Source organism: Sander vitreus, chromosome 14 (genome assembly GCF_031162955.1).
Source record: "Sander vitreus isolate 19-12246 chromosome 14, sanVit1, whole genome shotgun sequence".
NCBI classification, from domain to species: domain Eukaryota; kingdom Metazoa; phylum Chordata; class Actinopteri; order Perciformes; family Percidae; genus Sander; species Sander vitreus.
Window position 1 is genome coordinate 20547188 of NC_135868.1, and position 12185 is coordinate 20559372.

Here is a 12185-nt window from a genome sequence, read left to right on the forward strand (position 1 = left end):
ACTACAAACTAGCATTTTTATTCCAAAAAATAAACACCAAATGAGAACCAGAGCAAAAGAGGCAGTCAAGTGAAAATGTATAAATTAATATAGCTTGACCTAGTTAATAAATGCCTACATATTTAGAAACAAATCAGATATTATTGGTGTGGGTAAAGAAAATAAATGTGATGTACTTACTAAACTGTAATTACTTGTTTCCAATAGAGTGTCAAAATATTAATGCTTACAAATTACTTCCTAAGTTTAGAAACTGAAGAAAGAAAATCTGCAAGGGGTAAAACTACTCCCGTAAAATAATTAAAGCAGTTCACTGTTGTTTCTTATATGCAGTCATTGTTTAACAGTGCTTTGGATATATAGTAGACCCATGGTCATGGTCGGTGCTTTACCCATCATAAAGACTGTTAGGATATCGGCATAGAATCAACATACTGACCTAAATCTTTGCAGTTTGACTCATCATGCTTCCCAGGCGTTAGCAATGAGCAACATCAATGATTAACATATTTGTGCTCTTTAATGTCATCCTCATTAGAGCTGCTGCTTTATATAATTTGGACAAAGTCAAAAAGGCTGTTTCTGGGAAACTATCCAATGAAGAGACAAAATGTGGGTTGATGGAGAGATGATAATGAAGAGAAAAAGGGAAACGCCTGTCTTCCAATGTGACTGAGAGTTTTGTACATTTCTTAATGGGTATATTGAAAAGGGAAGGTGTGGCAACATGTCATTGTGAGGGGGGTAGAGGGGAAGAGACAAAAGCCAAAATAAAGCATGTGACCACCTACCAACACACCTTGGCAGAGGGGAGCTCCACACCCGCCTCCTGCCTCCTAAGCATGTCACCCTCTCCGGACCCTCCAGTCGATAACCCGGGAAACAGGAGAAGATGAGGGCGTCTCCCACTCCGTACTGCAGGCCCTTTCTGGTACTGTAGGGTGGGATTCCAGGATCCTCACATGGCTCCAAATCATACTCTGGAAAAACCGAGAAAGAATAAAAAGTAAAGGTGTAAATGTCCTGTGTCCAGAGATGCATTAGTACATAGAAATACCAGGTTAACTGTGATTTGAGAGGTTTATTTCCATAGAATATAATAGCATAGTTACTACCATGTCCTGTGGCCTGAGGCCTCCGCCCATTTTTAAAATAGGTGGTGTTTGGTATTTCAAACTGTCAGTCTATTAGATTTTGTGCAATTCTTTATACTGTGTCTTGGTGTTCAAATCAAGGCATGCTGTGAGAGTGAAATGATGCTCTCAGTGGGTAAATGGCCATCAGTGCTCTATCAAATAATCAATTCTCTTGATGTTAACCTATTCATTATTCACTCTTGAGTGGCTGTAATTACATATTTCTAGGACACATACTTAGATAATTATTTACTCCTTGTTTATGGTGGCCTCCACCCAACTAAGCACTCCTGTTTGGGTCAATAATTCGAAAAAAGACCCTTGTAATTAAAAGGTCATGGCAACACTTAGATCCATACTCAGGGCCTTGAGATGTCCACTCTCAATATGATCCTTAAGTGCTTTTAATGTATGTAATGTTGTAACCTTTCTAATCCTCTCTCTCTTCGAAATTATTTGCATAGCTCAGTACTGTGATCAGCACCAGCTAGCCCTTTTTTGTCTTTCAGTATGTTGATTAACTAAATCCATTCTTACCAGAGAAAGTGATGTTAAATCCCTCGTAGGAAACGGAGAAGTCAGAGAGAAAGCGGATCTGAGCCGTGTAGTTTCCAAACAGTCCTGCACTGAGAGGTGGAGGCAGTGTGGAGCCCGTCAGTCTCCACAGAGGCTGAGAGAAGCTGCCGTTCTCTGTCACCAACAAGAAGTCGTGAGGGCTCTCAAGGTGGAAGGTGTGGAAGATGAACTGGACACCTGAATAAGAGAGGAAAAAAGATCTATTGATAAAAATGTATTGTTTATATTATATTTTTATTTTTGACCTTTGCAGTAAAGTAAATTGGATTTGGAGTCTTGGTTTTCTCATTATATATATATATATATATATATATATTCAAAAAATAAAGTAAGGCAAAATAATTACATGACTAAATCTTGAGCCTCTTTCACACATGCACTGCAACCCTGAACTTATCTAGACATTACCCGGAGGAGCTGTATGTGAGAAGACAAACGTCCAAATTAGTTGGACTGGACATTAAACGGACATTACTCTGCCAGTTCCCTAATACAATGTCTGTGAAATATCCAATTGAGCCCATGTGTGAATAGAGCAGGTTATTGTCTGGAGAATTCACCCCGAGCGAGTGGGCGGGTTGTTGACGAATCTATCATGCTGCTGGCGCAAAACTGGAAGAACAGAAACATACGACGGTGAAGAAGAAGAAGGGTGATTTACAAAAAGATGCCAACAAAGTTGTCTAATTGGACAGACGACCAAATTCGGGAACTTCTGTCAGTAAGGGTAGACGCACGTTCTACCCAGGCGCCACGCCAACCCTCGCCAAAACTAAACAGAGTATTTCCAGTAAGTGAGAACGCATCTGACACGGACAATCTCCTGTTGTGTGCTACACGTAAGACAAAGAAACTGTCCTGACCAGATTCTCCGGACATCGTCTTGGGTTCATATGAGAAAATGGCTTTATATTCACTGGAAACAGGCTCAAATATTTGGATTTTTATGAAACACAATATTCTCAGTTTCATAATACATACAGCATCAATTCCCTGTCTTCCTTCCCTACTACTTATCAAACACATTACACCCACGCAGAGAGGGCATCTGCAAATAAGGCTGTGTCAATTTGATATGAGTGCACTATCAAAGGTGACGTGACTGGAGAATCGTCTCATGGCACTGTAGCCCTAGGCCAGCCTCTCAGCACTTCAGGTGTACAGAGACAGCTTGTTCGGCAAAATATAAAGGCCACTCAGTATGGGGAAATAAAATTGTAAGGGAAATTGAATTTGACTGCTGCATGTGTTGACATGGAATTTCTCTGCTAACCTTTGCCATGGGAGGTCTCGATTATCCATGTGCAGTTCAGGTTGTGTGGGTAGAAGTCTGGGAAGCCAGGTGACAGGATGGTGCCAAAGTTGCCCTGTATATAACCTCCACATAATGCTGACGACACAGGGCGAATAGAAACAGCAGGAGATGGATGAGGGAGAGAAATGAGAGGAGAGGTCAAATCAGAGAGGGCAAAACAAAGTGGATGAAGACAGAAATAAAACTTCCCCCAAAAATGGCAAAACTTGTCTGTGCATTTACAATGCGGTAAAGTACATTTTACAAGAAGTGCCCTTCAAGACATCATAACAAGGAGAGACTGGTATCATCAATATCATTGCAGAGTGGGCAGAAATCAATACTGTCCTTTAATATAAAAGCCTTTACAGATGAGGAAAAAGGGAAACATCAAAGGGCAAGCTCATGGCCGTAAAACATAAAAATCATGTATGATGAAACGAGGCAGAAACTTATAAAGTCTAAAACAAGAGTTGTTGAAAGAAATGTTATCATCGTATATGGATTTTATAATAACTCAGAAATATATAGCAATTTAGACGTGATGCAATATGAAGCAAAGTGCTCAAAATCATTGCTCATGTTTCATCTGGAATAACATACAACAATGAATTTAGCTTTAATCCCATTTATGAATAGGATGAAATCTGGCAGGAGACTATTCATTTCTAGGTCAATATTATGGAACGTACCATCACAGCTAGGCAGGGGGCGGCTCCACTGAAAATTGGGTTCACATTCTAAAGGCTCAGTGTCACTAAGTGTGTACCCCGCATCACAGCTAAATGTCACCAAAGCGCCCACGTAGAAGTCATTGCCGTGCCGCTGTCCGTTGACAGGTATGCCAGGGTCCACGCAGTGGTCTGACTGTAACTGCAGGGCTAGAGAGGAAGATAAAAAAGACAAAAAGATAAGCGAGAAAGAGACACATATACTAAAAAGTCACCTGCTACCGGTGTAAATATACTTATATCCTGTTTTTAACAGGTCAAGAAATGTTAAAAGGTAGTGTGCTTTCTCAAAGCAATCCTGCTAAATAATTTACTTGAGCATACTTTTTCCACAGGAATAAACCAATGAGAGGTTTCAGCACTCTTTCCCACTCCACCTTTCATAGTTTCTCCCTAAGTAACACTCATTGTGAATTATTAAAGCATTGGAGATATTCATAACAGAGCAAGTGCAAAAGGTTACCAGAGTGAGCTACACATATGACAAAACAATCACACCCCATTTACTTTCTAATTAGATATGTTGTAATAACAATGGCTTCGTGGTGAAATTGAGAGCCTGCAGAGATTGTATTTGCAAGCAAGAGTCAATCAATTATTACTAGTACAGTAAAGAAAGCTTATGGCTCACTGATTTGGTCTGTCTGTATTATAATAAATTAATTTCTATTAGGGTCTGTGAAGCATGGGTAAATGAGCCCTTCCTTTAGAAGAACCGTTATTCTTATTTGTCACTAACAATTGACAGTACAATGTAGTGAACCGCCAATCTTCTGGTTGAGGGGCGACCGCTCTACCTCCGAGACGAAGCCACCCTTAACAGTACTGTATATCTATCCTGTATCTTTGGGTGTAGGTTTAATTCTGTGTAATCAAGTTCACAAATTCTAGGCCCTTACTTTCGTAACGTATGCGGAAGCCGATGTCCGAGTGGCTCTTGTCAGTTGAGAAGAGGAGATACAGGAAGCTGGAGGTGCTGATGAGGAACTGGGGAACCTGGGTACCCTGGTAACTACCTATTAGAGGTGAAGAGGGAAAACGTCCATCGCGCACCTCAAGGACGTCATAGTTGACCTCTGTGCGGAACCTGAGGACAGAGAAGTAAATTGAATAAAGGATGTTATGCTGCTCATAAAAAGAAAAAAACACAGCATTTGTATTGTGGTGTAAATACAAATGATTACAGTAAGTCCCCATATAAGAGTTTCATTGGTAATTGTCATCATGTCGTCAGTCAGTCAGGCTTACAGTGTGGTGAATGCACGGATGGACTACCAACCAGACAGTGAGCAACTGCCCTGGGGCCACAGACCATATGGGTCCCTGATGGTCAAATTTCCTTGTATGTAATTTTTTTTTTTTTGCAAATTAGTTTGATAATATGCACCACTTAATCTGAATATCAACTGAAAAGATAAGGGGCTTAAGGTTTACAGCGGGCTACTATGTCAAAATGTACATGGGCCATGCTAAATAAATTAGCATTTTACCACAAAAAGGGCCCCCAAGCAGTTAAATCTGCTTTTGGGTAAATGAGCAATACTAAGTGAAATTCAGAATGTAATAAGGAAATCTACTTAACCAGTGTGGAGATTCCAAAAAAAATGGATTAATACATTTTAGATGTTTGGCCTAAAAATAAAAAACCACATTCCATGCAAACCAAAGAAAAGAGATTGAGGCTTCAATGAAGCTTATTGAGATGAATAGACAATAATTTAAACAATATTTTGACAATAGAATTTCTTCAAATCAATTCAGAATATTTTGCTTTTAACCAACATTAAACTAACGAAAACCAGGAGGGTAAATTAAATAATTTGTAATTTGCAAATTTTTTAGAAAATCCTCAGACATTTGGCATGCTTTGGTGATTTCATCTGTGTAGTGTGTGTGTGTGTGTGTGTGTGTGTGTGTGTGCGTGTGTGTGTTCTGTGTGTGTGTGTCTGTGTGTGTGTGTCTGTGTGTGTGTCTGTGTGTGTGTGTGTGTGTGTGTGTACTTGTGTGTGTACGCATGCTCGATGTGTGTTTCTTTCTTTGTTGCCACAGCCATTTCATCTTCAAAGCCATGAATAAACTGTTTAGTTTCAGAACCATGTAATCTAAATGAAGCGGTTTGTGATATTTTATTGAAGTTACATAAAAATTAAAGAGCAACAAACATTTATGTTGTATTCATTTTGCATGGCGTGCTATCATGGCAGTGACGAGGATGCGATGGACTCGCAAGGATGAGCCTTCATGAATCGCTAATGTAGCGTTTGATCCTGCGACTGTAATGTGTGTGTGTGTGTGTGTCTCTCTCTCTCTCTCTCTCTCTCTCTCTCTCTCTCACATCAGGACACATTCTCTCCTTTCCCATCATTCCGGTTCCCCTTGACAATCCATCTCCACTTCATTATACTTCATTTACAAACTCGCAGGTCTAGTGCAGTTCATTGTGTGTATGTTTATTTGTGTGTGTATATAAACTGTAAATATATCTGTGGATCTTCATGGAGGGGGGTATCAAATGAAAAAAATGAAATACTTATGAGCGTGAAAAACTTATACTTATTACTAAATAAAACATAATGTTATCCTAGTTGGGGGTGTATGTTAATGTGCATTAGATCTACTGCATTACTGTCAGAAAGGAAGATAAAAAGAATAAAGAAAGCAGTGAAATGAATGTAAGCACATGTTGAAATTGTGAGAAGGTAAAATCAAGAAAAATCCTTCTCTGAAATAAACAAAACACAAAAAAACAGTGAAGCAGCAGCAGCAGCAGTTGCTATCTCACTCGACTCACTTGTCGAAAATGATCTTGATGGGGTAGCCTGGAGGAGCCTCAATGATCCATTCACAGTTAAGGGCCTCCTTATAGAGTTCTGGCCAGCCAGGGGAGAGGATGATCCCACTGGGAGCCTTCAGATCCCCTCCACATGGGGCTACCAGAGAGAGAGAGAGAGAGAGAGAGTGAAGAAATGGAGAAAGAGAAAGAACAGATAGAGATTAAATTATGCATGTCTTTCCCAGCTGATGTATGACAATGTCCATAGATGATCCCATGCATCAGCCGGGGCTCATCCCATTTCTTTGAGTGCCAGGGTCTATCTAATGTAAACTGGTGACAGCTAAATTCAAGGTTAACCATTTCTCCTAGGAACATACAGTACCTCTTCATTGTACGTGCGTCTGTGTGCACAAGGGCATGCATTAAATATCCATGTGTATGCATATGTTTCCACCCCATATGCTGTTGTCTTTAAATCGGTCATCAAACCCCTCCTACAAAAGTGCTGCTGTCATCCCCATCAAACAGAGAAAACGGAACATCTTTGATCGCTAGCACAAAAGACACTAGAGCACATCGACCCCTCTCCAATAGAGGGTTACAGATGCTGTACATCTCTGTAACTGCCTATCCTTAACCAGAACACACAGGCACAGTGGAGGGCTCAGTTACAGTGCCAGCTCCTCGCTACCTTTGAAGTGGAATGATTTAATCAGCCAACTCAGCATACTGAAGGACATCTATAAAATGCATTACGGCTCAGACGCAGGGGTATGATAGATGGTCTCAGAGGAATAAAAAGCTGCTTTGGCACACAGGGGGAAGTGACATGTTTTCATAATGGTTTCTCCTTTGCATATCACAAATAGTGAGCCTGATTAGGCACCTTAGAGCACTATCCATGTCTGTGTTTAATGTGCTACACTGCTGGTTAACACCTAGCTTCATCTTGGCTTTGCCAGCTCTATTGGCCTTTTCTGATTTGCTGTAAATAGTTTATTGATATTGAGTCAGGGAGGGGTGAATGGATGGTTCAGCAATCTGCATGTAAGCACAGCATGTCTGCAGCTACAGATACTTAAATGAACAAAGCTTCTGTATCATCACCAGCAATCACCACCACGTAGTCGGATCTTAATGATCCCTGCCATAAGAATGTATGGCATTATTCATATTAATCAATTATATCTGCAACAATTGTAAAATACATTGAGTTAATGCATCCCAGAGGAAGCAGAAAATCAATTTTTTCGATTGATTTCTGGTCCTCCCCTTATCAACACCAATCCATTCACTATTCGGGTGTGCAGAAAAATTCATATTTTTACAATCCTGAAATGTACAGTAGTGATGATACATTACTAGCTAGAGCGAACATTAAAACAAACATACTTTCATTTTATCGTTGTAAGCTATAACACAGTGGGCATCTAGCCAATGAGATGCTTGACTATGGAATAAATGCTTTCGGATTTTCCTCTTAATGACTTAAATCCTCTGCATATTTACCCTGGTGATATCTGGATTTTTCTGAGTCATACAGCTAACTATGCCAACATAACTGTGCAGGGTGTGATATTGGATATAAATGTGGAATAATCCCACTCATCTTGCTAATATTTACAACTAATATTAAAAACAAGGTCAGTAAATATAAGGATGTTATTTTTTATACACCCATATGTGTCCCCAGCAATTAGCTTCATCTCATGTCACCTAATGAAAAAAACATGTGTTGGTGATAACAAAGGCAAAAAACCTGTTATAAGAGGACTGTCACAAAGGGTAAGATAAGATAAGATAGACTTTATTGTCATCCATTTAAATACAGTGCGGCACAGTACAGTACACAGAGGAACAAAAATGTGTTTCCCTGATCCCAGTGCAATACAAAAGACCTACCACTCACTTACTACCACTCCTTTACTCACCTTCACAGCGGGGAACTGCATTATCCCACACCACGTTGCCATCCTTGAGAATGCAAGAGACGGTTTGTGAGCCGTGGGTCTTAACGAAACCCTCCTCGCACAGGAAGGAGATGGAACTGCCCAGCTGAAGGCTTTCACCAAAACGCTTCCCATTAACTGGCACACCTGGGTCTGGGCACTCGTTGTGGCGAAATGCTATTGAAAATGCAAAGAGGAGATAGGGTTAGTGTGAAGGACAAGACATAGGTGTGAAATGATAATGTTAAATGTTTTTAAAGGGAAGAAAAATGACAAAAAGAAGTTACTGATTACTCCCCTCAGTCACTAACATTACTGTCACAAAGTCACAAAGTGAAAGGAAAAATGTCCTAATTCCTACTAGAGGATGGATACCCGACCCGAGCCCGACGGGACCCGGCGGGCCGGGCCGGGTTCAGACAGATATTTAGAAATGATGTTCGGGTTCGGATCGGGCTCGGTCACATCAGTGCGATAAGGCATTTGTTGTAAAATGGTGCTGCGGCTCCTTTAAGAGAGCTCAGTACGTTAAAGTTTTATACACAGTGTGTGTGGTAGAGCTGAAGATCTTTGGTCGGGCTTGCATTCCGGGTTGCGTGGTAAATGAGCGGTCAGGTGATGCGTTTCGATTAGCGCGAAAATGGATGCTGAGGAGGTGAAACGGAGGCTGGCCTCTGGAGGACTTATTTTATTTCTTTGATCCAACTTCCAAGTGGCCTAAAGCCTACGTTAGTCATGAATTAATGATGTTAAAAAAGGTATAAATGACTCATTCTTGACGAAAGACAAAAGAGCTGTGTGCATGCGGCGCAGTCTCTTTTTTTCTTTCTCTCCCTTTTCCACCGAGTGGTGCGTGTGCCCTCGCTATTCTCCGACATGCACTCTAATCACTGCTGATAGACGGCCTTTTGTACAGTCGGGCTGTAAACGGGTTCGGGCTTTTAAAAAGCTGTCAATCAAAATGTACTTGTCAGGCTCAGGCCGAATTCTGTTGGGCGCGGTCCTTTTCGGGCCTAACTTTTAAGGCCCGATTACAGCTCTAGTGTGCGGTGTCCGAAATAAACCCCAGACTGAAAGCCAAGTTCATTAATTTGCTCACCAGAAACGGGATTTTAACCCCAACATTATTCATTTTATAACATCGGCCCTGGAGGTAACGAGTCTCCCCTGGTTTTCTGACCACGGTCGGAAACAAAGCAATCAGGAAAGGTTAACACATTGAACATTTTAAATTTAAAACAGCTTATAACGTGAGCTTGTTGCCCCGTGTGCGCTGATCCGCTCATCTGTTGACATTTCCAATTGCCTTCCTACAGTTGCTTAATAAAAGCGGGCTTTGCACACAAACAAACGTACATGTGTCATTAGTATGACAAATACAATGTTTAACTGTGTCGGGCTCGGACATAAATATCTTAATGCCTGTCGGGCTCGGGTCGGGTTCGGTTACTGCTCTGTCGGACGCGGGCCGGGCTCGGACAGAAAAATGTGGCCCGATCCTCACTGTAATTCCTACAAAAAGAAATGAAGAAACAAAGTGTCATCTTGTTTGTGTCATCAAAAAAAAGAACACTTCATGTTCATGTAATTCTGCAGGTATTAATCCTTGTCACACATTACATTTTCTGTGCAAAGATGCTCATAGAGATCCCAAAATAATTACCCAAGTTTCTGGACAAAACTTTTTTTTTTCTTCTACTGTCAGCATTTAGCAATTCCAGCATTTAACGAGAAGAAATGTGTGTTCACTTAGTGAGTCACATTGATTCACCCTGGTGTAGTGATTACAGAGGGTGGGAAACCACACCGTATGTAGATCATCAGCGCTAGATGACACTGTTGAATGATACGTGGCGTAAACAAACAGACAAAATATCAAGCCTCTCAATGAAACTTTTACCAGGAGCCAGTTAGAAAGGCCACAAAGTGACACAAGAGGCATAACCCTGGAACAAGGCATGTAAACAAATACATCACCTGCGCCACTATCGCTCTCACTTAACTCTCTCGCTCTCACTCTTGTAAGCACACGCAGGTAGGTGACACATGTAGGTGTTGATGAATGCCTCTTCTGTATCCACTGGACCCTACAGAGTGCTAGCCACACCTCATCCATCACGATCATCTTATTTATTAACGTGCCAAAATCTCCTCAATACAGTTTGGCATGTCCTTAATTAACATGAATGATGGAAGTTGTCCGCTCAGCCCCACCGCCCCCTAAAACCGGTCCTGCAGTGAGATGACACCGTTCTCAGGAACTAACCGTCATCTTCAATTAACTGCTCTCGACATTTGTTCACCAAGCTGCATTGGTAATTTATTTATTCATCTAAATTGCTAATTAATGCATTAGTCACCATGTGTTGTCCACATTGTGGCTTTACAGAGGCACCTGGGTTGGGTTGATGGCATGTCTGCAAATGAGCTAGAGCCAGGCCCCAAAAGCATTCTGGGTAGGCTGACATATGTTGTTTGTTTTTTTTGCTAGAGCAGAAATAGTTTAAAGAACTAGCAACAGAATACTGGATCAGTCGTCTGAGTATATTGTAATTTTACATACCAGCCACCACAGTGTACAAGATCAATCACACAAATAAAACATCCAGTTAGTAAATTACTAATACTGTGTTAAAGAGTTTGTCTAAATATTCTAGTGTGAAACAACATGATCAGCCACATTGCAGGTAAAGCCCTGCAAATATTTTGCATTATATCTCATTTATTATCAGGCCTGATTCCTACAATTACAATAATTATAATTATTACTTTGGGATAGGAACCTCCAAAAGTCAGACATAAATGTGAGATGATTGGGCTTTTAAACAGCCTGAACAGTTGTTCACTAGAGAAATCTTTAACTGAGACATTTTGCAAGGACATCCCTGGATTAGTGAGGTAAAATATATTTGTTATATGATTAAAGCTATAGTGCGTAGCTTCTGTCGCCCCCATGAGGAATTCTAAGTAATGAAAACAACACTGTCGGTGCATCCACATGACACAAGCCTTCCATAATTGTGCCCCCCATTTCAGTAATAGGAAAGTTGGCTGTTGATGATTGGTAAAAACTTACAACTTACAAACATACAGTGAAAAAAGATTAGAGTAGACGATATGTGAAGCAGAAGTTAACCAAAAGGATATAGGATATATCTGTGTGCACAGGTACGTTCAGGTACATTACCATTAGTAATGAAGGTTAAGACGAGACTGAAGATGAAGTCCATTTCATGTTCTACTGCTTATTATATGATAATTTAAGGGGTACATGTTTTCGTAAAATATCCTTCATTTCAGATGAGTTCTTTTGGTTGGATGATTATTTAAAAAATGTGAGCTGCATTTTAGGGAGGGTACCTTTTTTGTGGCGGATTTTATTTGTCAAGCTTTGGATGGAGTATTTTTTCCCAATGTATGTAAGCAGTTAAGTTCTTGTCTTACATATGTCTCACAACTGTAATGGTATTTTTAGTGCATTATAAGTCCATGTGGGCTGGACACTTGCACCCACGCATGAAAATAACACAAATAACTACCTCACAAACCAATGCTCCCAAGTAGATGAGTAACTATATAATGCTGTGGTAAACTCAAGTACAAACAAGACCATGCAAAAGCAACAAACTGTAAAAGTTAAAAAAAAAAAAAAAAAAAAAAAACATACATGCTTGCAGTATGAGTCACAGCAACTCATTTTAGTGCCAAATCTTGTTGAGACAA

General features: G+C 40.4%; 1 protein-coding gene across 1 annotated transcript in view; it reads right to left on the reverse strand.

Moving 5' to 3' along the window:
* Positions 1-12185, reverse strand: part of csmd2 (CUB and Sushi multiple domains 2) — a 250682-nt gene that overhangs the window by 90820 nt on the left and 147677 nt on the right. The window contains exons 16-22 of the mRNA XM_078267604.1: positions 8445-8639; positions 6529-6667; positions 4637-4824; positions 3699-3887; positions 2986-3102; positions 1674-1889; positions 792-980 (exon numbers count right to left, since the gene is read on the reverse strand). Of these exons, the coding sequence (XP_078123730.1) occupies positions 792-980; positions 1674-1889; positions 2986-3102; positions 3699-3887; positions 4637-4824; positions 6529-6667; positions 8445-8639 (1233 nt within the window). The remainder of the gene's footprint in view (positions 1-791; positions 981-1673; positions 1890-2985; positions 3103-3698; positions 3888-4636; positions 4825-6528; positions 6668-8444; positions 8640-12185) is intronic.